Below are 27349 nucleotides of genomic sequence, written 5' to 3' on the forward strand. Positions count from 1 at the left end.
ATCAATGGAATGTCAGGCCGTTAATAGGCATTTTTCTTGTATACGTTGCGGTGGATATATGCATGCATTCAGCAGTATGACAGTGGCGACAGTGGCATCGGACGTAGGCCTGAAATTAAACTGTTGACAGTTCAAGCCCCGGCTCTGGATTTCAGTGACCTAAGAGCTTTACATTACATTCAGTCATTCACCCATCCATGCACACACTGATAGTGGCCAGTTACATTTTCTCAAAGGACAGCCACAGAAGCGAGTCTGCCGTACACCGGCGCCACAAGGCCCTCTAACCACCATCAGTAGGTTATTCGGGTGGAGGACACAATGGACACAATGACATTAAAAGCTAGAGCTTGAACCTTTTTTGCAGGGCTAACTCCTGAATCTAATACCTCTGTCGCAAAATAAGGTCTAAAAACACATTATTACAAAACCTAATACAACGACTGACTGCTAACACTACTGGTAATTGATTTTTATGTAAAAGTAAAATCACTTTGCTTCATTCAGACTTTACTTATCACTTTAGATGTTTTTTTAGTGAGGCTGCTAAAAACAGGAGACTTAAATTCCCTTGAATTCAAACTGGTGTCTTATTGTGTACTTAAATATTCTCCTCAGGGCAGAGCTCTCTGCCCCTGTGGCAAATCAGCACTTTTTGTCTCATTCACCATCCATCAGAATGAATTAATGATAGCTGTCAAGAAAAGTCACCCTGTCACTTTAGATATTTTACATACAGGTACTAAAGATACTTAAACATACATATGCAAATTATACTGTCAGGGAACAATGACAAGGCAAGAGAGACAGACAAAAGGAAGAATGTCTAACTTCATAAAATTAGCATTAGTTACAGTAAAAGTCGTTTTCAACACTGACTGTAGTAAACTATAAAACGGTTGTTAATTTAATTAGATGATGCTACGGTACTTTCTTACCCTTGTGTGACCGTGTTAAATGTCAAGTAAACTAAATCCCCACCCTCTACAGAACTGATTAATTATTGATGTTGAAGGAGGAAAAAAATGTCACTCTTTTCATTTTTTAACTAGAGTGCAAACATTTTTCAGCTGTCAGGCCACATGTGTACTCCTTTAAAGTTAGAATGCAAGTGAACTCACAAATGGGCTCTTTTAACTTTTAGGATCAAATGAGGTAATCCAGTCTGGTTCTGCAAACATTTAAGAACAAAAAGAATACACAAACGCTAGAAACAGCAACACAGTTTAGTTTTTTTCTGAGATAATTCTGTGCGGCTCCAACGTGAACTCATATTAAGCAGCAACAATGTTGTTCTACTTTATTTTTGAGGCTGGTTGTGGCTGGGTTTTCTTCTGTTTCTTTTGCTTCAGTCGGATTCCATTTTTGTGGGAATTGGCATGTTCAAAGGAGTGATATTTTCATATGACTGACCAGCCTCAACTTGATTTCTTAAGCCACAACAAAACAAGACTGAGGCTAAAACTGAGGACTCATAGTGTAAAAAACCAAGACCCCAGCCCTGGATTATATACATGCAATGTTAGTAGTTCAGAGCCTCAGTGTTTTGTGATTTTATCTAGGGTGAAAATGAGATTTGATTTATCCAAAAGTGGACTTTCTTCATTTGATCTTTTCTGCGCTGTGATGAATCTGGTTATCTTTTTAAAGAAAAAGTGTCTTCAATCCTATTACCTGGCATATTGAGCATAACTCCTATTAAGTAATAGTGCTGAAGGGCTCATCTCAATCGTAGGCTCTAATTAGTTTTTTGAGGTGCCAATCCCTGAAATTTCCTCATTTCTGATTAAACATACAAGAAGGATTTTTCATTTCTGTTTTGTTTTGCTCCTCCATAATGCTACAGTTTGAATTACTTAGATTAAGGGCTTTCCAAAAAAAGAAGATTAAAAACAATCCAGTGGACATTGGTTCCAAGTTTGAAGACGTTTCGCTTCCGATCCAGGAAGCTTTTTTAATTCAAAATGTCAGGAATAGTGTTGAGTTCAAGGTTTTATACCGCAGCCCAACAAAGCCTTGTTTTTGTTTTAGATAAAGGGCCCTTACTTCTGACTGTGTTGTATAATTGTTTTTGAAAGTTCCCTGGAGAAATGTTCACGTTTTCTTTTGCTATAAGGTCAAACTCAGTACCTTCCTCCAGTTATTAGTCTTTTTAAAGCAAGGTTTTGTTTTTTACCTTGTCTGCAGATTTGCTGCCTAAGACTGTGGAAAGTGTTTTCATCTTCCAAGAGGGGATCGAGAGTGAGACAAACGCTGCTGCAGCAACATATGATGCCATTGTTGTAGAACAATGGACCATCATTGATGTAAGTAAATATGTACACGTCTTTTAATCTTTGAGTTTATGGAGTCTTTACCAGGTGTTCTGTGTGCAGCACTGGGGAAACAATGTACCTCTTCCTATATATAATAGAAAAATCCCTTTATTTTCCCACAATGGGGAAATTCTGGATTCTTTTCTATATTTTAAAACTACAATGGTGAAAGTTTTTGACTCAAATTTAAAACTCTGTTGATATTGGGGGAATCTAGTGGAAGCTGGAAAAATTATGAATCTCATTTAAGACTTCTGGTAGACTGTACTGTACCTTCAGATTTGAATGAAGGTTGTGCAATTCAGTATTCTACTATTCTAAAATACTGATATCCACTGTATGGATTGTATATATTATTTTGACATTTCTTTTACTTGATGTTTGCCTGTTAAAAGGTCATAGTTCTGTACATGTTCTAGTTTCCCCAAGTGGTCAGAAAATCTTTGTGTTCACACGTCTATTGAAGCAATAATATTTCTCTATCGGATGAGATATTATTGCTTGATAATTTCTACTAAATATGGGCAGAGCTTATCTTGATTCTCCAACAATGTATTTGCATTAGTTTTGATTACATTCGGTTATAATCTTGCCTGCCCAAGAATTATACAACATGCCCAACAGTCGGACAGCTGGAACTTAAAGTTAAATATGCTGCATCATCAGATGAATAGGAATACAATGTTGTCCTAAAGGAGGGAATTTTTTCAGTGCCATTGAAATGTCCAACTTACACTTAGCATGAGATTTTAAATCTGAGAAAAATAACAGAAACTTTCTAAGATGGAAGTCTTTCGTCTTAAAACAAACTAAGATCCAAAACGCATGGGCTATTTAATGTTTAGAGATCTAGAATTTAATTTTTTTATTATTTCCTTTCCTGCTGTTAATAAACTCTATTACAACCATCATATCATTTATTCTCCTTAGTTTATCTGAGGTATACAGAGTTGTGAAAGTAACTTCTTGCAAGTGGAAACCCAGGCATTGCTTTAACTCATTAACAGTTCTCACTTTAATGTGAATCTAAAGGTAATCCCAGGCAAATTGCATATCATTTAGCCATCAAAATTTAGGTATTGGGAATTTGACAAGTGCAATGTTCCTAGAAAACCTTGAAAGGAAAAGCTTGCAGCAGCTCAACTCTGAGCTCTCTCTTTTAGACAGAATCCTTCACCTTTAAGGCTGAGCCCAACAACTCAATAGGGGAAGCTAAATTCAGTGGGTTGTATCAAGCTTCCTCTTTCATTGGCCGCATCTATTGACTGTAAGTGATGGTTGCAATGAGCTGGACCCATAGGTCGTTATGACAAAAGATGCTTTTAATTAAGAGACATGACACCCTGTTCGATTTATATATTCTTGCAAGTGATCAACGGCAAGTGTTTGAAGTTGTGAACCATGGCTTCAGAGTTTAGTGCTTTCATCATATTTGTGATATCAAATATTGATATTTTTTTGTAGCAAAACTCACTGTTGCTATATCATTTAAGTCAACTCCTTCTCAGATCTGTATCCCCATCATCTTGTTCCTGCTCCAACCTCACTACCAGAACTCCAAAGGCCAAACTGGCAAATCTGTTTGTATGGAACATGTGTTGTGGTAGTTTGTCTTATCAGAGGCAAACAAGGCTTTATCAGAAGGCCGATAAGTGTCTCTTCTCAACAAGTTCCAAGTTGGAAATTGATTTTTCATGGGAGTAAAAGGGTTGGCAGGCGTTTTACATCCTTTCATCTGTTCATGTCTGTTTTTATGTTGGCCCTTGAAACTCAGCGTGCGTGTGTTTGTGTCCGTCAGTCGAGAATGTTTTATTCTTGGTATTGTGTCCCTATATGTGTGCTGAGATGCTATCTCTGTAATTGAATTTTGACTTTTTTGTCGCCTCTGGCAGTCCAAGTGTGAAAGGAGACTATTGTCCCTCACAGAAATGGGTCTCTCTCTGACTGACCACCATGGTACTGATGGCCTTGTGTGCCAATAAAAAGTCTCCTGCAGTCCTTCCCTCTTCTCAGCTGAATGGCAATAATGTTACAGTTAAATGGATTTCAAGGCTTCCTCAGAAACACCAACCACGAGTGATGCCACACCGTTGCTAGTGTTCTGGAAGATCCAATCAGCTCCCCTCTCCTGGAGGCTTTATCAAAAGCCGTTCCACTCGAGTGAGCTGCCAGTTTAGATTGACATTTGCTCTTTCACAATGGCTGATCAGGACTCCACGTCAATTCTATTATCCGCAATAACTGTTCAAAATTGATATGCAAAGCATCCTCACAGCTTCTTATTGTTTCATCTCTGTAATCATTAAGATAAGAAATAAAGAATATTAATTGCAGTAAGTTTTTTTCTTACATCTTTGGTTAATTCATCTCCTCTTCCATACTTTCATGCCTCCAAATAGTCTCACAGGTGGTGTGTTATATGAAACTCTGAGAAGAAGAGAAGTGCGTGTGCAATCATTTATATTGTTGTCAAGTGGGAGTGTGTCATCTCCCGATTGGAGGTTCTTTGTCAGGGATGGCAGAAAGGTATTAAAATATAATTGTATGATTCATAAGCTAGTTAGAAATTTTAGGAAGATTAGCATTTTGAACAGATTCAGCTTTCTATTGCTTCAGATCCACTGGTTTTCTATTATCCTTATAATTACTGCAAGTAAGTGGAGTATTCTGGGATCAGTTTGCATTAGTTAAACATTGATCCAATGGTTAAAAAAAACTGTTTGGTTTAGTACATAAGAATACAACCAAAATGATAAATACATGATGGGGACAGCAATAAAGGTTTTGCTTTTTAACAACTGAAGTAACATTAAAAATTTATAATTTAAAGGGGCAACAAAAAGGTGCCTATAATGTGTCAAATCTTGTATAGGGAGATGGATTAAATTTGGGTAGATTATTCCATTCTTGGAATATGTTTCCTGATAAATTGGCAATGACAAAAAAAGCAAATGTCGATTTGTAGCCTTCACTTCACATACTTCAAACGAAAATGTGTCTAAAAACTGATGAAAAAAAGCAACCATTAAGAAGCCTTTAGGTTAGGTACCATTAAAAAAACAACTTATTATGTTAAGAAAGCAGTAAGTACTACTGCCTATGCACTGTAGCACTTAGCCAGGAGTTCTCTCTATGGTTAAATAAATAAATAAATATAACTAATGACAACAATAGGTCTATCAATGGTACCACTAATGGAATAGACACAGCCAAACAGAGACACTCTGGGCCAAAAGCAGTTTCTGTGAGACAGAAAAACAAAGAGAGTACACTTGATTAATGGCAATTGTTACATCAGTGATTCTGTTCAGGGAAAGAAGGATACTTTAAACAGTGCATCAGGCTAATTCTCTTCTATTGGGCATGTTATACAAAAATAGTATACGTTAGTGGCAGTAATTGGTCAATTAAGAAAACTGTCTAGGAAAGAAATGTAGTTAAACCCCTAAGCACTGAATAAAGAGTAATGTCTATAAAAACCAGAGAGTCCAGAACTTTATTTGCTGCAACATTGCCTATGACTAGGAAGAGGGGCACAGAGGCACTGCGCCAGAGTTTCCTTATATATGAAAGGAAAACAAAGATGGTACCAAAGGTTAATGGCAGCAATGGATCAGTAAATGGCCATGCCCCATAAAGAGAAAAAAATTAACACAGATTCATTGGTCCAGGCATACATTTTATAGAAAGCAATACAGAGAGAAAACAAAAGTTAATGCCAGCAATAATTGCTAATAAGGCATTAAAGGAGCGTGGCAGTACAAAATACCTGAGTAAAGAAATGCTTGCTGCAAACCAATTCCAAGAGAAACATAAAATGATTCTTTTTTTTTTTTTGTCTTATATGTTCAGCTTTTTTGGTCTTTTGTAACTCTGTGCTTCTGTTTGTGCATGATGTTAAATAGTGGGTGCTGCATATGATTGTCAGTAAGAAACTCCACAGAATATCATGTCTGATATTATAAAATCTGTTATTTTATTAATATTTTAGAAACCTTTCCAATACAGTTGCATATGTTATTGTCTGAAGAAGTTTTGCAATTAAACTGTACAACCCAGGCACCCTTGGTATATGGGACAGCAGCCATTCTGCCAAAAGAATCGACCCAAACATGATATACAAACCAGTCCAATAAATGGGAAACCAACCCAAAACCAACACAAAAATACACTGAAGATGAGTAGCCAAAATAATACATGACCTATAGAATAATATGTATAACACAATCCTACCTACACCGACAGACTTTCAAAATAAAGCTCAAAGTCTGATTTAACCATTAGTATTTTTGTACGTGCAAAACCCATTGAACCAACAAAAAGATAGACTTATGAAGACAGAAAGGTAGAGAATTTACTTTTATGGTTATAATTTGTGCTAAAGTTGACATTTTCACTCATCTCCTGTAATTTATTGTGCTCTTGTCACAATGTCATATTTCTTTACTTTTTTCATGGGTTTCTACATCATATTATTCAAAATAAACAAATAAAAACAAACTTGAAAGTTACAGTACCTGCTCTATAGCTACTGCATGTCTCAAGCTGCGTGTGTAAATTCTCAGTCATCTGGGTCATGGCAACCACAAATAGGCTTAAAATGGAAGGCACCCAGAGGCTGTGCAGTCCTGCAAGTGCAGTGAGGACTGTACAGCCTCCTACATTGGAGAAACCCAAAAACAACTACACAAACGTATGGCAAAGCATAGGAGAGCCAGTAGCTCTTTTCAAGTTTCTGCTATAAACTTGCATCTCAAGAGCAAAGGACACACATTTTAAGACCAGTGTGTTCAGATTTTGGACAGAGAAACCAGATGGTTTGAAAGGGGAGTCAAGGAAGCCATCTTTTTGAAAAGACAAAAACCATCACTGAACAGAGGGGGAGGATTGTGCTTTCAGTTTCTCAGCATTTACAATTCCGTCATGGAACTAATCCCAAAGAAATTCCATAAGAACTCCCATTAGGATTCAAAAGACCAATCAAAGAGCCCATGCACGACAAAAAGCCTTAACAATCCAGAACAATATGGAGCTGCTATTTGACCTGTATCTGACTTCAAATGTGTGCAGACTTCCAAGCTGCTCAAATACACCAGCGCTCCAACTACAGATTGCTCTGGTACGAGCCAATTGAAGACTCTTGGATAGGTGTTGAAACCTCTTCAAAAACCTGAGTGAAAGTCCAGTTTCTGTCTAATTGAAGCCTGTTTGTTATTTCCCTAACTATGACTGGTTATATTACCTGAGTCAATTTTTATTATATACCCTAGGTTCTTTTGACTCTGATGGTTTTAAAGAAGTTTCATTCATTGGAATATGTCACTGAGCTCCACTGCCCTGTGCATTTTGAGATTTTTTGTTTACTGAGCACTGGTATGCATGTGGCTCAGGGAGCACAGAGAAGTTTGTTTTAACATTTCTTTTGTCCTTATATTTGATAATTTTTTTGCATCTTGGGAAAACATTTGTTGGCAACACCAGGAAGGGTTCACTCTTGTGAAGTCGCTGGATAAGTTTGCAGCTAAGGGCGGAGCCAGTATTTCTACTCCCCCTCAGATGAGGAAGACTTTCTGTATAAAGACTAAGATGCATTGACCTTGATCAGTTTTTGTTAAGGCTTTTTTTCTTGATTCTGTGCAAAGTAATGTTATATCTGTCTTCAATGGGTTAATGTTCATGATTTTTCCAACGATGGCAGCCTTTTTACATTTATATGTTCATTCCACTCCCTGCTCTTTGACAGGCTGATCGGATACATTTGAAACACCTAGAAGGTAGAGTGAAGAACCTTAGAAAAACTATTTTATGATCTACTAAGATATTATTGTGGTCTTTTAAAAGCGTATACTAATGTTTCAGGTCCAAATTTGATGAATCAATGCAATACAGAGTTTCTGCTGTAGGAATTACTTAGAATAAACCAGCATGAAATTTATGCTTTTTGTTGGGGAACAAAAAACCACATAGACTCCTCACGTTATGCCCTAAAAACATCATGTGAAGTTGCATCTGTCCCAGCATGTTTTCTTTCATGGGCAAAAATGACCTGAATAAGAATCACAGAGTAAAGATGGGGAAGTGTCCGAAAAATGAATAACTCATACAGAACCTCCACTAAGAAACTCCAATTAGGGCTGGCTTCTCATCTCTTGTGTCCTGTGGGAAAAATCAATACAGGAAAACAGGAGTTTCCCTGAAACTAATGTTCTCTCTCTTATCACTGAGCTTCACAGTAGCAATGACCAAACAAAATGTATTTTCATTCAGACTTCAGCCTAGGTTGTAATATGTCTGCTCACTATGAGCTGTTCAGGGAAATTTATTTTACCCAGATAGCTGAAGTGCATTAGCAGGAACATGTTATATTTGTGTCTTTGGATGCACAAAACACCCTAGTCTGTGATAGAAGACCAGTCTTTGTGTATCCAGTATGCATAGAGAGCTTGATGTTAACATACCCAGAAGCTTTCCTTTCAAACTCCTTTTTTAGAAACATTTTTGAAAAGCACCATTATCTACTTGAGCTTTGTCATTATCCAGTGCTCCATTACTGAAAACACATGTTGGACTATAATTTGTAGTCTAAGCTCCAACATAATAGAAATTCTTGAAACAGACTAAATCTACCCTCTGAAACATTTGATAATGGTCCACGAAAATCTTTGTTCTCTGGTTAAATATTATAATATAGGCTTAATGTATTCGCAAACTTCTGTGAAAATAGCAAAAAAATATAGAATTTATATAATACATACTGTAGAAAATATCAAGAAATTCTAAGAATGTGATTTTTTTTTGTTTTCTCTATTTCTTCAATTAATTACATTACTACAGCCAAAATGTAGTGGTATTTTACTAATGATTGCATCAGACATTATTCTGTAATGTAGCACGTTGTTATAAACATGTTGCAGTTGATTTCGTGCTATTTTTTTAGTTTTTGTAGGATATGACATATTGCAAGGAAAGGCAAATATTTTTTATTCAATATTTCAGTTACAACACAATCAAAGCAGTGCACATGAACTTGACCAGAAGGAACACATGGAGAAAAGTTTATTGCTGTGACATGATTAAGACATAATAAGAAAAGGAAAGTAAAAATAAAAGTTAGAATACAAGAAGCAGACACAGCTCAACAGAAAAGCAATGGGTAAAAAAATTAGGGATTATCTGAATGTATTGATCCCAATAACTTCATTAGTCAATCATTCCAGTAAAAAGAGAAAGGTAAGCACAAAGGGACTCGATCTGGCACTTCTTCTATGTGAAACAGACAAACAAAAACAAAATAAATGTACACCAGAGGAGCAGAGTAAAAAGAGAGATTGGGAAAGTTTAGTATTCCATAAAAAAACAAAACTGCTTTTGGACAATTCTTCTACTATAAGTCCATAAAAGAGAGGAATAAATTCCTTACCAACTTGAAATAACCAATGATTATACACCTAAAATCAGAACAGTTAAAAAATCTATACGGTCACCAATCGTGCCAATGTAATGGATTATTCTTACAGGATGAGTCATTTTCATCCCCAGAGAACCGCATTAACACTCACAGACAGTCGTCTATTTATTCTATTTAATAAGATTTGCTCACATACAAGTGGATTTAACCAAGCAGACTCTGTTTAAGCTCAACAAACAATATGTTTGTTTTCATTTGATACAGAAAAGCAACTTCGTAAAGCTGCAAAATGAAAAATAAAAATAAAATGATGCATCAAACTACCTCCTTAGGATCATCTAAGCATTATTTCTATACTATTTAACCAAAGACATAACTTGATAAGCCACCTGTCTTGTTTGCAAAACCTAGATAAATGATAATTTCTCTCTTACCCCAAGAGACTCCCTTCTTTACTTATCATTAATAAAATGGCTTTTAATATGAGGCAAAATGCTTTTAGATCTGATAACATTCCTTCAGTCTGTTCTATAAAGAATATGTTATAGCCCAGAGCGACCCTGCATCCTTATTCATGGGACCCTGCATTAAATGCCATTGTGGTCTGTTTTTTAGCAGATTCCAACTTTTTTTTTTATATTTATGAAATATAATATTTTACCCCTTTAAGTCATTTTTCAAGTATTTCTTCCCCTCTATCTTCATTATGGGTCATTTTAACCCTTTTTTCTTTGCATACTCTATCTGTTCACACTCCACAGCTGCAGCACATTCAGGTAATTACACTCATCTGCTCTTTGATCCAGTAATTATTGTCCTAGTAACCAGGCTTCCATTTCTCACTCACCTTTTGACTCTTCTACTGTCCTTCATCATTCCTGTGTCCCATAGGTCCCTGGTTCTTCCATCTGTATGGAAGTTGCTGACAATTAAATACAGTAAATTTGAATCAGCTCTCCTCTAATGACAATATTATATCTGGCTTGCTGCCTGCAAAAAAAAACACTACAAAAAAAAAAATCATGATATTACTGTATGTATTGGTATCCTGGTATAAGGTGGACCAGCGTAGAAGACCTTATATCGTTTTTCATAACTGAGACTCATACATACTGGCTCCTTGTAATCTGAAGCAGTTCACTTTGGTTCTGCAGTTGGATTGCTGATCATGTCTGCATTCAGGCAGTCTTGTCAATCCTGATCAGCTACTTTTAATATTTTCCCAGTCTTCATAATGCAGCACCTAATTATGGAAGACTTTTTAATAGCTTTTTAGTGATTTAGGAGACAGTGATGTATTAGAGAAACATCCTCAATATGCAATTTATTGCCCCAGTCTTCCAAAAAGACTACATACTTTACCCAATATATCATTCTACTTGTGTCTATGGAAGGGTGGAAAACTTTGGTCATGCATATTTTAGTTACCTTTTACAACACACTAGTCTTAAATCAGCAGGACATTTGCAAGTTCGATTCAGGATGAGGAGATAACTGAGCCAGTTAAATACGTTGTGTTGTAGCAGGGAGCACGCATATAGGGGACTGGCCCTTGATGACTAGTTTTTACCTGTGTCTAGTCTGTAGATCCTGATGATGGAATCAACTTAACTTCATCTAACTGCCAGTTAGCCAGGTCAAGCCTGCTAGTTATAGCTGCTGCTACACGACCTTGCTCTGTGAACATGGGATGCATCTGAAATTGTGCAGCATTCTCAATTCAATTAGTGAATTTATGCAAATCCAATAATGTATCATGGGAACAGCAGTATTGATATCAATTTGCCTCAATATTGTCATCATTATAAGCTATTGAACTTTTAACATGTGCAGTTTAATGTTGCCTGTAAAAAAGCTTAGCTTCATTAGTAGCTAAAGTGGAGTTTTCTTTGAAAAACAGATAACGGTCGGGACATAAAATCTTATCTTTACAACTTAAAAGTAGTGTCACAAAGTTCTTCAGGCCTTGAACGTTAAACTCTGAACCTCTAAAAGAAACTACTGTAGTAAACCTGCAGGGACAGACTTTAGAAAATGTTTGTATCCCTGCAGAGAGACACAATCCCTTGGAAATTGTTAACAAGGTTAAAATTGAAGGAATGTCAGTTCAAACATAAGGCAAGTGAAGGGAGCTTAACAGTTCCAGCACTGTTGTGACTCATTCCAGGAATTCACTTGCACCAGCAGCTTTGAAGAGTAGCATTTCACAGACTGCACAAACTAAATTATGTCTAAAATGGGATTAGGGTTCAACATCACAACATCAGTGTGACGGCAGTGGAATCTATGAAGAAATGTGATTAAGACAAAGACACCTCAGATGAACACAAACATGTTTTTATGTCTCCTCCAAATCAGGTTAACAAAAAAGATACACAAAGTCCACTGAGTTCAACAGATTTTCATTGGTTTGTTTTTTCGTGTGAGGAAACATGCTGTTTGGTTTTGCTTAATGTGAGACCTCAGCTGGTGTTCAGAGTATGAATAATGTACTGCCTGTATGATTCTGTTTGTGTTATATGTATGAATGCTGAGGCCCGATCATGTTGTGCACAGAGCCTGTGAGTCGCCTGTTCATCATATCTCTATTCTCCCTGAGCGAGGTGAGAGAAGTGCTGACCTACATAGAAGAAGAACAATTTTCCCTCTTCCTGCTGGTGAACGATCACATCTTTCTGTCACAGGATGCAGAACTTGTGAAAAATGTCATAAGGTGCTTGAAGGCATATTAAAAAAAAATCCATCATACTGAAATAAATAACTTTATATATCTGAAGTTTTGTCACCTCTGTGTTTGTATGTTTTAAACAGAATAATCTTTTAATGCTTTCACAAATGGTTTGAAACCTTTTTAGGTTTAGGCTCCTCATAAAGCCATCAGTTTTTATTTTATACATTTGCAGTGTCACTTCTACAAAAGAGGCATTTCACTTTCTAAATTTTTAAATGGTTTCTTTTGAAAAGTGCTCTGACAGTTTAAAGGCATAATTTATAAATCTGAAGAACAATGATATCTGATCCAAACTTGGCTGACACAAAAAAAGCATTTCTCTTAAATATTTATAAAAGCTGACTATGAACGTTAAATTGACCTAATCTCTAATGGGAAAAACTTCATCCAAGTTTTTGTTCTTTTTTTGCTTGTTATATTAGGTCACAAAACCTAAGCATGCAAATGAATCCATTCTGCATGTTCAGTCCCTGCTGAATAGAAATTCATTTTTACCATTGGTGTTCCTACTTTTCTTTTAACAGCTATAACAAATTGCTGCAAATATTAAACAAACAATTTAGCAGTTTTTTGTTTAAGTTTCCTTTAAGCAGCATCTAAATTGTTTAATGAAATTTCACTGACCTGCACGTTAAATTTGCATAACAAAGTTAAAGCCAAAACAAGTTTGAGATGAAGGATAGGAGATGAAGGTCCTGAAAAAAGTGGTGCACATGTAGACAGGTGTGCTCTATTATAGAGCACACCTTGGAGAGTGGCGGCCTAGTTGTTAGGGCATAGAGCTTGGAATCTGGAGGTCTTGAGTTTGAGCCCCACTCCCACAGACTGCCACTCTGGGTCCCTCTGAAAAAAGACCCTTAACCCGACACCACTCCCCAGGCACCACACAATGGCAGTCCACTGTTTTCCAAAGGGGATGTGTTAAATGCAGAGAGTATAATTCGTTGCTCAAACATTTTCAAATAAAACAACTCGAAAAACTGGACCTCAATAGAAGTCGCACCTACAAAGTTTGTTTTTTTAAATGGATATTTACATATATAAGCCACACCCTACTGAACTGCCCCCCGTCAAGGGAGCTCTACATATTGCCCCTAGAGTAAGGATGAAGAAAAAGTTTAAGAAGAAAAGTGTAAGTTAGCTTGTGGGCTTGCAGCAGTAAGAGCTTCTAATGTAAGATGAGACTTTGCCAGCTCTTAATATCAGTAGCAAATAAATGTCAAAATGTGTGAATTTTGGACATTTGGGCTGGGGCCAAACTTCTGCCCTAATCACTACATAGGGCACTATATAATGATTATGCCATTTTAAATGAGTGGTTGATTGTCTAATGGATGGAAAAAGTAGTGGACTCAAAGTTTCCCAGAATGCACCTTGAAAAATAGGAGGAGAGCTTTTGCGAGAGCTCTCCTCCCAGGCATTTTGGTATTTGTTCTAAGAGCAGCCATCAGCCACAGCCGCGACAAATAAGCAAGATGACGTAGGCACCGTGCAGGGAGGCGGTGTCACTTGACCAACTGGGAGCAAAATGTAGTGTTTATCAGTCCGAACAGTAAGTTAGTGAGTTAGTTTCCGCTCTACATAGTGATTTAGGGATTAAGGTAGATGTTCGGACATAGCCTTGTCCTCCATCATACCTGCTGCTAGCATTTGCTTTCTCTAGCATATTCTTGTCCTTCTTTGTTTCCACATTTGACTTCAGCCCCCTGGCGCTTAAAGAAAAATCCCCGGAAAAGCCACACCTTCACACCAGTTGCATAGTTGAAAGAGTGGAGAAACAAAGTAGCAGTTTATAATCCAGAAAATACAGTAATCCATGTCTTGATTTATCTAAGCTTTGAATTGCAACCAAATCTTGGTTAGAGCGGGGGAATAACTAGAAGGGCTGTAGCTAGTCATGATTTTAAGTATAGAGTAGAGTATACATTATTATTATGACTATTAACCAGAGATTCAAATAAAAAAATTTCACATTCTGCAGATTTTTCATTGAGATACTTAATATTATTTTATAAGAAATAGATAAATAAGACATTCTTTAATAAAAAAAACATTCTTATAACAAACTTGTCAAAAGCTTAGCGTTTGTTATCATTATTATAGTACCAGCTGCCTCTGTAGTGGAAAGGGTCAAAAACATAACATAAAGTGTCACTTGTATATTGGATTCTTGATATTAAAAAGGATTTTTGGAGCATAGCAGTGGCACAAGGGTTGAGCAGACAACACAATCACAGAGGCCTTAGTCCTTGATGTGGCCGTCACTTCTTAGAGTCCTGGTGACCTTTGCTGTATTTCTCTCCCCTCTTTCCATCCTATTTCCTTTCTGGCTACTTTCAAAAATAATAAAAATAACAATAATGGCCACTATAAAAAAAAAAAAAGAAAAAGGTACAATTTCAACACCAAAAAGCATGATATCCATAAAATGAATTAAATAAAACTCAAACATTGTAACTTAAATAGCGTTTTTTTTGTTTTGTTTGTTTGTTTGTTTGCACAAATTAGGGCAATGGACAATGTTTCCTAAAATTAAAATTGCAATCTTATTTTTCAACTAACATTTAGCTCTAACCGAAAATCTGTAGATGTTTTATTTTAGGGCTTCATTGTTTTCATGATTTTAAAAGCTTGTTTTGTCAGAGTCCGTTGTCGCAGGATGTTACCGCCACACAGATGGGTATTACCACCACCTAAAGAGCTGGAGGGAGAGAGTCAGTGTCCTTCTCCTGTTAAATGTTATTTAAATGTCCCTACAATGTGAAAATTACTTTTTGTAAAATAGCGAATGTTTGCAAATGCAATCAATTCCCTAATTCTAGCTCAAATAAACAGTAATTGAAAGCCAATTGGCAGAACAGAACTTGAAAAAAAATTATCTTTTAAATTTACTGTAGGCCTGACAGTCTATGCAAATGTCTATGCAGTTTAGTGATGGGGCCTGTTTTTACAATTATTGTTATTTTGCAGTAAAAGCTTTCTGTTTCGTAAGACTGTCCATAAATTGCATCCAAAATGCAATTCAATTCAATTGCAAGTTCAAATTTTTGGTTTTACAGTTTAGGTTTGAATGCTGGTCTGAGTTGGTTTTTCTTTTGGCAGATGTGATGTCTATATACTCCAGTTAATGAAAACTATTTTTATAGAATAGATAATTAGAGACTTTTAACAACCAGTAACTCAAGATCATCAGATTAAATTGTTTTAGCCCTAATATCAAGCAATAAATTTAGTTTAACAATGTTATAGAGTAAAACAACAAAGAGTCATAGTTTTGCCATCGTTTAATCTAAGAAGCTTTTATGAATTTGCCAAAAATGAAAACAATAACTTTCCACAAATTCTGTCGACAACTTGTCAGGCCCAACTGAGTTAAGACAGACATAATATACATATTTTTGTTATAAATCTCTTGATTATAACATAGTTAAACAAAAAATGCTTTGTGGTATTTTTAAACAAGTGTTTTGATCCTGTGATTAAAATCATACTTATAGCAAGCAACTATATTTCTCTTCTGGGGCTTATTGCCTGTTAGGTATCTGATGCTAAAATTAGCAATGTATGTTTTAAATTTCTTATAGAATTAGACTTATTTTCTTATTTTTGTGACAATAATTAGCCTCAGCAATGAAAAGTTACACTCCTTGACATAAATACCTTAAAAGATGGTCTTCCATGTAAAAATATTCTTTGCCTAGACTGAGTTCCCATGGTAGTTAAAGAAAAACAAAATAAGAGAAAACATTGGAGCACCTTCGGCAGGAGGAGAAATACAATTTTATTTTATTTAATTCCACAACAAATGCTTGTGTTATAGTTCCTCCTTGTAGAGTGCACCATAAAAGCTTTTACTGACAAACATAATGAACTGTGAAAACTCCACCAGCTGATGCTCTTCTTGCTTAACTACCCCATCATGTGATATCCCGTTACTCTTTTTGTCCTGACTCAGATGCAGGATAATGGCTTGTAAAATCTGACGTCTGGATGCACTCTAAGATTTATCATCGTTGGACTAATCCAGTTTTAAGCTTGTGAAAGGTCTCCTGGGGGATTAGATTGAAAAAAATACTGGATAGATACAATAATGACTAATACATTTTGGCAGAGGCTTCAATGTTTGGTTTGTGGTTGTCTGCTGTACTTATTTGAACTTTCATCAGAATTGAAGACTGTTCTTGTGGATAAAAAGGTTATTAATGTTAAAAAGTCATCATGCAGTGTTGACTTTGCATGAAAATGGGTGGCTAAAAAAGATAAAACACTATATCTAAAGGAAAATGTATTTAAAAGATGGTGAAATTATTATCTCAGTTGTCTAAATTATTTCACTTGACTAGATTTATTGAATAGTGTAAAGTTGGACACTTAAAACAATAAACCCAGTTTTAATCCAATAAAGTGAGATATATTTTTAAAGGTAAAGTTTTTCTTTTTTTTTTACCTTGATAAGAACAAAATGATTCGGAATATGGATTTGCAGTCACACTCACCTATTTCCATTATGGGGAAAGCTTGCAACTGGTGGAAAAATGAACCAGACAATCAATCTTAGAAGGCCCAAATCAGTCTTCAAAGCAACTGAACCTTTCATTATAAAATTACTAAAGATGTTCTTTAGAAATCACAACCTAGCTGCAACCTAGCAAATCAAATAAATTTTAAAACTAAAAACTGAACACAATAATGTTGAAAACAGTTACCATGATCGGAAGGACCGAAAAATCTTAGAGAAAGTTTCCCCCACAGCAACCATTCAAGATTAGTTTTAAGATCATTCTTATGTCAAGATAATTGTATCCAATCAATAATGGGTTTGAGAGCTTATCGGGAGCTGCAGAGTCTTAAAGGTTATTTTTGAGCTTTGGGAAGTAGATTCAGATTCCTCTGTTGCTGTGACAACGCTGCATGTTGAGCAAGTCAGCCAGGATCAGTATCTGAATGCCCTCCTTTAAAAGCAATTTACCTCATCATTACCAGACTTTGTCTATGTTTGTAAACCTGATGATGCATTCTTTCTGAAAAATTGTACAGGGTCCTGGTTAAAAACTGTTTTATGGCAACTTCCTGTGGAGGGCAGAGGCAAGTTCAGTAACGTACTCATGTTTTTATTGTGCTGGAACATGGAGAACTTATGAAACCACAATTAGACCCTCTACCAAAGAAACATTCTCAGGTTAATTTCCTTTAAACCTTAATAGTTATATCCTGTCAATGAATAGAAGAGGTGTTCACATGCATCCACAATTATTTTCCTATTAATATAAAGAAGTTGGGTTATGCTTTGGAAAACTGTGTGATTTCCATAGCAGACAGTCTTATAAAGGATTTAAAGTAGCTCTAACTGAGATGGTAAAGCTGCAAGTATTCCTTCCTCTTTCTGAGCAGTCATTACCTTGCAGATAACATCACATTGTAATGGCTTTGTTTTTCAGTCTCTCAGCTAGGTTGCTGAAGTGCTGATGCAGCAAGGTGGCCCCTGAATAATAAGTCAGTGGGAGCGAGAGAACCACACTCCAGAAACTATGATTAACTCTCACCTTCTCCAAAACTATTACAGAAAAAAATATTTCTCAATTTACTCTGAGGGCAGACTTGATTTTGGAAGGGAGCCCTACATGAACAGAAAATGTTGATGTGCTCCTGTAGACCTTTATGAAGTAGCACTCAGGTAAACAGTATTGTTCCTGTTCTAATGAGACTAACCTAGAGCCCCACATTTAGGGCTGTTTGTACTTGTTTCAATCTTTCTAATGTTAATGTGTGGAAGAAAAATATTAAGTTTTGTCACGGAGTCTTTGGCTGGCCTGCTTTTAAGTTAAAAGCCTGTCTGTGAATATGTGCTATAGTTCTTTCTTGCATTACATTGTACCTTGATAAACATGACATAGGTTTGAGAAATGTACAATGACTGAACTATTAAAATACTTTGCAAGGGCTTTATTCTTCTTTTTTTTCTTTAACATAAGCCTTTTCATTTTTTATTGTTATTGATCATATACAGTAGATTTTTCTTATTTTGTTTTTGAATTTACTTGACTAAGAAGTGATTTTACATGTAATAAAGATGCCACTTGAAATAGTTCATATAAAAAGGTTATGCATTTGTGTTTGTCTTCAACATACAAACATTGCCTCAAACTGGACCTAACTTACTAATTACATAGCAAAACAGGCAGTAGTTTTAATTCTTCATCAAACTATTTCTGAGGAAAGGATACATTTTGCAACACAAAAGGTGCACCATAATCACAGGGTAATATAGTCAAGCACACATCAACTAACCATGCACTCAGTTCAGATAGAGAAAGTGACTTAACAGTCATCTTTTGCATTGCACAAGGAAGCAAGACTACCTCCAGAGAAATATTTACCTTTATGTGGAGAATTTGCAGCTTCCCTGCTGAAGGAGCACATACCAGGATGTTAACTCGGCATTGACATGGGAATATGACCACACTGCCAACCACTGAACCACAGAGCAACCATAAGACACAGAAAGTATACAATATATAATTATACAAAGTCTTATTTTTATCTCATTTTGCTAGATTTCAATATATTTCAGTTTAAAAATCCTAATTCTACCTTGGTTTAAAATAATAACTAATAAGTAATACATTTTCTTAATTTAGCTATCAATTTTCCCTCTTCAACTGTTTAATGATTGGTGTTTTTGTAGGACAGTTCATTTTGCCCCACAAATATGAATAATACTGATGTGAGGTATTTACTGACTCTAGTCTTTAATGGCATATTGTCAAAGTATCTTAGTTTATCCTCATCATATAAATACAATTCAAATTAATTAAACTAATTTAACAATTTGACAATTATCAGACAAAAAGCCAAACCTAAGCTGAAAGAAAACTCAGAAAACTCTTTTCCAGAGCGAAAAATATAAAAGGGTCAAATTTGACCTTTCTCAGATCTTTATCTTTATTCCTGTTTTTAGTATAAAAAAATCAGTTATATACACTGTATAAATAAAATGGTAATGATTTATCTTGAGTAAAACTGTATCCTTGTACAGTTTATTTGCATATTATTGCAGGTAACACATAGAGGTGGCTGTTCTAACACTTGATTATACATTTTGAAATTTAAAGCTGGTTAAGTATTTACATTTAATTTGGATATGTCTCTTGAAATGATGTGTATAATAAAAAATATATATATTTTATGCATTCATCTATCAGACATTGCCTGCCCGTTAGTTTTCATGGTTTTATTGATAGCAATGATATTTTGCTTTTATTTTGATATATATATATTTCTGAGCTTAATACCAATAAAATATGTTCCTGATTCACAGTTGACATGGTTTGACAATGCCTGCTTATGTGCATGGAATAGCAGAACCAGTCTTGCATTAGTGACATTAAGCAAGTGAGGCATCCTTTTAGTGAAACCCACTAATTGCTGCTTGACAGGTGCTGAAGTTAACTCAAAATTACAGTGGGTGACCAAGTCTGGCTTTTCTGAAATACCCCTCAGCTCTTTGATTAAAAAAAACTACAAGGAATTAAAGTGGTGAAAAATGTTTGCTTGGTAGTTTAACAGCTACAGGGTTTTTATCATTTCCCACTTATTCAAAAAATGTTCACAAATATTGTTTACTGTAAATTACAAAACTTTAGCTGACCATTGGCTTATGGAAACTCAATAGCTAAAACTGTAGCAGCGCTTTGCTGGTCTCTAGAGAAAGGCTTTTTGTCTGCGGTTTCTTTGCCAGCATTACCAGTGTGGCTGCTGATAATGGGAGCTTTTCATTAGGCTAATGTGTCTCCTCACTTTCCTTACACACATATCCTCTTTAAGTGTTTACTTCTTCAAGCAATTACCTCTGCAAAGTATAAATAATCTGTTTGCTTTTTTTGCAATAAACTTGTTTATTTTCTTCTCAGTGAGTGTGAGTAAAAAATTTATCCAATCAATGTCTTAATGTTTCAAAGGCATCCAGGATGAATTATGGTTTGTATTTAGTATAAGAGTGAAAATGTTTTTAATGTCCAAAACTGCTTTTTTGTATTTATGAAATGTCTAAACACAAGTATGTTCAAGCTGAGATCTTGGAGCCTGTCTAGTAATAATTCAGATCTCTGTTAAATGAGCTATGCAAAAACTTGTCCTTAAAAACAGCTTTATGTGAGATGTCTGTTTTTTATCTGCCTAAGCTGTATTATCTTAGCTTTCTCTCTCCTCTGGGTTACAAATGCAGTAAAAATTTGACTCTTTACTCATGAAACAAACACATTTTTTTCTGAATAGTTTTGAAGGTTTAATCCGTTTGTCAGCGTGCATCCTTTCCTGGTTTAATTGATCAGAGACTCTTTATATCAAATGCATGTTTCACTGAATATCTTTTATCAAACACATTCCCAGAAATGCTTTCACTGTAAAATATAAAATTTTGATTTTTTTGGCCCAAAGTGATATCATTGTTTATAATACCAAGATATCATTAAATTAGTTTATGACACCATTTTAAATTAAACTGTTTATGAACTTGAGATCATGATTTCTGGCCTCCTTTTCAATGCTGATAGAACTTGATTTTGGACCTTTTCGAAAAGCATTGTAGTTTGGTCTAACCTGAGACTGAACATATGATTCCAAACTATTAATTATTTAAGTGTTTATGTTGAAAAGAGGTCTACATGGAGCTTTAATGCTAAATTCAAGTTCCAATATCATCAAAATCCAATATCATCATCTGGTGATTTAGATTTTTGGTTGTGCTTAAGGTTTTACTTTGGGTTACACTTTAATTAATGTAATTATATGTTTTTATTTCCCTTCAGTGTCATGTAATTTATTTTCTAGTTATATATCAGCCCTGTTGACACCCAGTGCCATATGGCTTATTGGTTTGAGTCACATTTGGTGCATTAGGCAGATCTCATTTCAGTTTCTGGATCATATGGGATGAAAACAATCAAATAAAAGAAAACAAACATTGCATTTTTTTTGTTTTTGTTTGTGCCAATTTCTTACGTTTCTTCAGAATAAATGTCTTTGTAAAGATTCTTCTTAAAATTAACACTGGCTAAAAGCCCTGAAAACATCCAATTATTTATAGAACAATTATTATGAAATATTTTTTTACACTACTTCTTTCTGATAAAACATAATACGGTCCCCCATCCTATTACAAGGTTAGATATACTGTCTTCGAAAAATTTTTGCCCACCCAGGTTCACCGCACAAATCTAACCAAAGGTAAAGGTACTTGAAATATGATCCAATCTGTTTCACTAAAAAATGTATACATTGGCACCAATTACAAGTAGTAGAGACCCAAGAAGTATTTTAACCCAGAATAAACACTTCTGACATAAGCTAACCATATTTTAAAGGTATATTGGAGAATTTTCGAAATTTTTTTAAAAGAAGCGACCTCCCGCTTTAAAAGAAAAAAAAATGCAGATGCACAACCCTGTACCTGCTCTTGAGAGGGAACACTTATTACACATGTGCGGGAGCATGCAAGAGTCCATTTCTACATGTGCACGCTCCGTTTAAAAGTTGCTGTTTTCATCGCTCATACAAGCTTACTTTCCAAAAGAAGTTTTGCAATTTTTCCACTATGTCAGACTCACCACCGGTAAGTGAAAATGGGGTAAAACATGTAGGAGGGCCTTACGTAAACTTTAAATAATACCAGAATGATTGACAATTGGAGGACCACTTGTTTTGATGATCCACCTGGAAAAAGAACATCCTCCACGATACCTTTAAAATTACTTTGCTGAGCATACTATCCTAGCAGCTTAGGCTAGTTAGTAATAGTTTGTAACCAAACTACATATTTTCTTAAAAGTAGACACCAATGCTTTACCTCAATCACAAAAGGAAAATGTAATAATTGAAATGGAAAAATTGTGCATTTAATGTGACCCAAATTATAAGACGTACAGTTTTATTTACTATAGATCTTGAATTCGGATACCTCTACTTTTCTGATTCAGAAATCCAACTTTGTGGACATTTTCTTTGATCGATCTTTCTGATTTTAAATCTCATAAATCACAAATACTGTGAAAATATGGAGCCAGATCTAATATCTCAGCTTTAAAAGCTTTACAATTATTTCATGCTAATCCTAGTATTAGGTAATGTTAGCTCAATAGGATATGTTTCAATTTGTATGGTCAGTTTTTTTTTGTTATTATCACTGTAAACTTTTTTTCCCCCAGAACATTTAAAAGAAAGGTGTTTTAAAATGGTGTTAAAGACAAACCCAGCTATTTGGCTGTAAACTAGATGTTAATTTTATTCAAACTATTCCTATCTTTTTAACCTTACAGAGTAGCCCTGCATATCTGGGGAGATCATGCAAAAGCAAATCCACACAATCAGTTAAGAGTGTCACCACCTAAACAACTTTGAGAATCTGAGCTCTGCTCCTTTGCTACTTATGTTGCTTTATACAGAAACACGACTTAATGTTGTTGGATGTGTTGTTGAACAAACTCTCCTTAATCTGACTTTTTGGTTTGCTGTTGTTTTTACAAATCAAAGAAGGCTGTTTTTTTTTGTTAAACACGCTATGTCAGGTCAGGATAAGGAAATAAGTGGTCATGGTAAACCTTGACAGATGAAACGTAAAGATTTCGATCCTTTTGAATGGTCCTTGTTGGTGTTACTTGTGTTTGTCAAACCTTTTACTGCTACAGTTGGTTTGCACACTTTGAATATACTGTTGTGGTGTACAGTGTTCATGGTAGACTGCTCTCTTGACTCATTTCTATACATCCATTGCTCCTCTGACTGTTAGCGTTTCAGAAATTGTTCAAAAGATGTATAGCTCCAAAAGCTTCAGTTTCTCCTTTAGACTTTTCTTTTAAATGAAAACTATTTGCATTATGTTTTGCATAATGTTAAATTCATCAAAATGAAAATTGTCTGAACTTATTGATGTGTTTGTGTGTGCCATCAATTTGAGAGACACGCGTTGCGGTTTTTCATTTTCAGCATTGCACGATGGCAAACCACACACACTTCCTCTCTTAACAGATTCACCCTGTGAGCTCTAGAAGTTCATCATTGCAAGGTTTCATTTCAAGCCGAAGTCAAAATAATCATTAAGAATGTTTGATTCTACGAAGCTATGCAGCTACGGCTCATTTAACTGCAAACACTATTAAAATGTTTAGCACAATATGAGCAGTTATGCAGGAGCCGTCTGTTTGCAGAAGAACTCGGTACGTTGACAAAACGCCTGTCATGAATAAAGATGGTTTCTATGTTGACTTGTGGCAGCCAGGGAGCTTCTGTGGTGGTTGATTTATGTCACAGGATTTATTCTTTTCTGCTCTGAAAACAGACTGAAGTTATTCTGTATATTAAAAGCCGTCATATCTGAGAAAAACTGTGTTCCTTCAGCTGATGTTCCCAAGCACTGCTGAAACACTTTGATTGCTTGTCATGCTTGTTTTTCGTAGCTCTGAAATCACAGTACAAATGCAGCCTGTAGATAATGTGCACGCTTCCAACACATTGTGTTGTGTGCTTTGGGCTTTAAGAGAAGTACTGTGATGATGATGCACAGGGTTGTTGTGTTCTGTGATTGCAGGTTGTAACAGACATCTTATTTTCTCTGCAGGGTTTGCAGGTAAAAACTGATTACGTTCCTCTACTTCAGTCACTGGCCACATTTGGATGGAGGCTCACCTGTGTTCTGCCGACTCCTGTAATCAAGACTAACAGGTAATGTCACTGTTTTCATTAGGGTATTTTTGATCTCTACTGACATCTGTTGGCATCCTTTAAAAGTGCGGAAATCCTAGTTCATGGATGCTTGATCATCCTGCACTTGCTGCTATTGCACTTCTGGTTAGACCTACCGGTAAACTGCATTTCGTTGCCTTGTACCTGTACCTGTGTAATGACAATAAAGTTGAATCTAATCTAATCTAATCTAATCTAATCTAATCTTTAGCTTCTTTCAAGCCTATTTCTTAAGGATCACTCCACTACATCTTTCTGCATTGTCCCTGCTTACTTACAACTGATATTACCTGATGAGAAATTAACAGGTTTTACCATATTTGGTAGAGCCCTATACCAAATATTCCATACTGTAACTAAAGTTTTCTCAATCCTGACCCTCAAGTACCACTGTCCTACAAGGTTTAGGTATATCCTTGGTGCCACACACCCGACTTGTACGAAGGGGTGATTAACAGACTTCTGCAGAACTTCATGACTGCTGACGAACACATTTAGTTATTTGAATCAGGTGTGCTGCAACAGAGTGACATCTCAAACATGCAAAACAGTGGTACTTGAATTTAGAGGTATGTGTAACATGTTTTGCCGTACAATATTATGCCAGCTCCATCTATAAGTCACCTTAAAACAGCTACAGCTGAAAAAAAAAATTATATATATATATATATATATATATATATATATATATATATATATATATATATATGACTGATAAGGATGAAACACAACATATATTTTCTTTAAAAGACGAACAAGATCGAACTAAGTTTCACTCATGTTGAAAGCCAAAAACATAATGGGTTTCAAGATGAGTTTTAAAAGTCGGCTGTGGAGGATCTTTACCAAGAAGGGGCAAGGGTAGTTTTCTCCACATTTGAGGTGCAGCTTTAGAGAAAATCCATTTCCCTATTCTATTCCTCCTAGACCCTGGAACCTGCAGGAGCTTTTATTTAGTCAACCTCAGGGACTAAAACGGCAAGTAGGGGCAAAGAAGGTCAGAGAGGTATGGCAGAGAAAGTTCCTTCAAATGTTTAATAACTAAAATAAGAATTCTAAAATGAACTCTAGACTCTACAAAGGCCAGAATCGGGGTGACATGTTACGGTTTTTGAGTACCAGTTAAAAGAAACGCAGCAGCGTTTTCAAACGGCTGCAGAGGACAGAGAAGGACTAACTCACTATAACATAAATTCCATTACAGTTATCTAAGCAGACTGAATAAAAGGATGAATCACTGATTTTAAAGGTTGCCTGACAGAAAAGATGTCACTTTTGCTCTTATTTTATGGTCCAATATAAAATCACGGTCAGAATTAAAACTAAACTGGGTGAAAAATTGGTCTGAAATATGTTTTCAATGAAATTTAAGGCATTTAGGGCCTGTCAAGATTTTTTGATATCCTCCAAGAAATCAAATAGTACTTTGTTTTTAAAGCCATCCTTCTGTTTATAGTAAAATAGACGCAACAATGTAACAGTCAAAATACTTCAACTCCTTCAAATATGAAATCAAGAGCCAATAAACACCCTTTGAACTGAGCCAAGTTGGCACTCAGATAATAGAGGAACATGGTAATTCTGAGTTTAAAATATTATGCAGAAAGAGCAATTATCCAGTTTCTTTCATATCAGCCTTTACCTTGTGTGTAAATCTTTGGATTTGGTGTTTACGATCTTCCTCTTACCATTTTGTTTTTATAGAATTAATGCAGGCTAGTTTGGTGGTCAATCAAGCACAGTGATGTCTTTGATATTAAAGAAGTTTTTGGTCTTTTTGGCACTGTGGAAAATTGTTAAGTCCTGCTTCATATTGCCCCACTTTTCCCTTCCACTCAAATCTAAAACGTTTTGACCAATTCTTTTTTTGATTTCCATGAAGACTATGTCAGTCTGTTAGACAGCCATCATGTTAGCATTAAAACAGGGTTATAACACGGTCATAAAGTTACATTTTTGTTAGTTTTACATTATTTACATTTGTCATCAGAGGTAGAATTCATAAACTCAATGAATACTTGAACTGCAGTCCGCTGTGTTATAAGTCTATAGAATACATTAAGATGTACCTGTAAATAAAAGTTAAAATCTTCCATGACTATAATTAGCACAGTCCCCAAACAAAGGGTACTACAGTAAGAATAAGGGAAAAGTAGAAACTCTGCCTTCATTTTGAAGCTATTTTTAAACAGTAGCTGTCAGTATTTCTGTGAAAAGAAAATTATATGCACAAGTTAGGCCTTTAGAGAAATCACTAAACCTTTCAGAGACGTTAAGCTAAATATGTTTCAGTCTCGGCTCTGCAGCTGCTGCAGCTGTCTGTTTGTGTGTGTGTGTGTATGTGTGTTGACAAGCAGCAGCTCTGTTCAGTGGAAAATATCTTTACAAAACTGTAACGGCTCCTCAGCAAAGCCAGAACTGAGTCATCACTCTCAGCTACTATATGAGTCTACATCCGCTTATGGTCAAAAGGCCTTGATTGTTGTCAGACACACAGGAACACACAGAAAACCCTTGCATTGAGTCAGAATTGTAAGTAGTCCACTATACTCCGAATAAGCTGTAAAGTACAAAGAACTAGGGTAAAAACACTTCAAAAGATAGCTGTTCAAAGCAAGACAAAAAGAACATATTCATGCACTATAGACGTTTGCGGTAAAGGTTGGCATTAGAAATCTGCAAAGCTCTACAACGATAATGTTGAATAAATTTATTGCATACAAAAAGTGTGAAATTGTACATTGACATAAACTATGAAACTATGACCTTGGAAAGATTTATCTAAAAAATAAAAGTAATCACAGTTGATATCAGATTATAGATAAATAAGCTAATGAACACAAAAAACAAAAAAAAAGCTGGAGAAAACTGATTTTATAATATTTGGAAATTATTACGGAAATATATATGAGGCAGTCATAGGGTGGATTCATTCATTCATTCATTCATGTATGTGGTCTTTCTGCATGGAGATTGCATGTGCTCCCTATGCATGCATGGGTTTTCTCCGGGTACTCCGGCTTCCTCCCACAGTCCAAAAACATGACTGTTAGGTTAATTGGCTTCTCTAAATTCTCCTTAGGTGTGAGTGTGTGTGTGAATAGTTGTTTGTATCAGTGTTGCCCTGTGATAGACTGACAACCTGTCCAGGGTGTACAT

At 35.6% G+C, this 27349-nt stretch overlaps 1 protein-coding gene across 3 annotated transcripts in view; it reads left to right on the forward strand.

Annotated features, from left to right (window-relative positions):
- Positions 1–27349, forward strand: part of LOC107082988 (raftlin-like) — a 159992-nt gene that overhangs the window by 118163 nt on the left and 14480 nt on the right. For all 3 annotated transcript variants that reach the window (XM_015371911.1, XM_015371914.1, XM_015371912.1), the window contains exons 7-8: positions 2188–2306; positions 24066–24169. In XM_015371911.1, coding sequence (XP_015227397.1) covers positions 2188–2306; positions 24066–24169 — 223 coding nt within the window. The remainder of the gene's footprint in view (positions 1–2187; positions 2307–24065; positions 24170–27349) is intronic.

This window comes from Cyprinodon variegatus, unplaced genomic scaffold (genome assembly GCF_000732505.1).
Source record: "Cyprinodon variegatus isolate N-32 unplaced genomic scaffold, C_variegatus-1.0 Scaffold66, whole genome shotgun sequence".
Classification (NCBI taxonomy): Eukaryota; Metazoa; Chordata; class Actinopteri; order Cyprinodontiformes; family Cyprinodontidae; genus Cyprinodon; species Cyprinodon variegatus.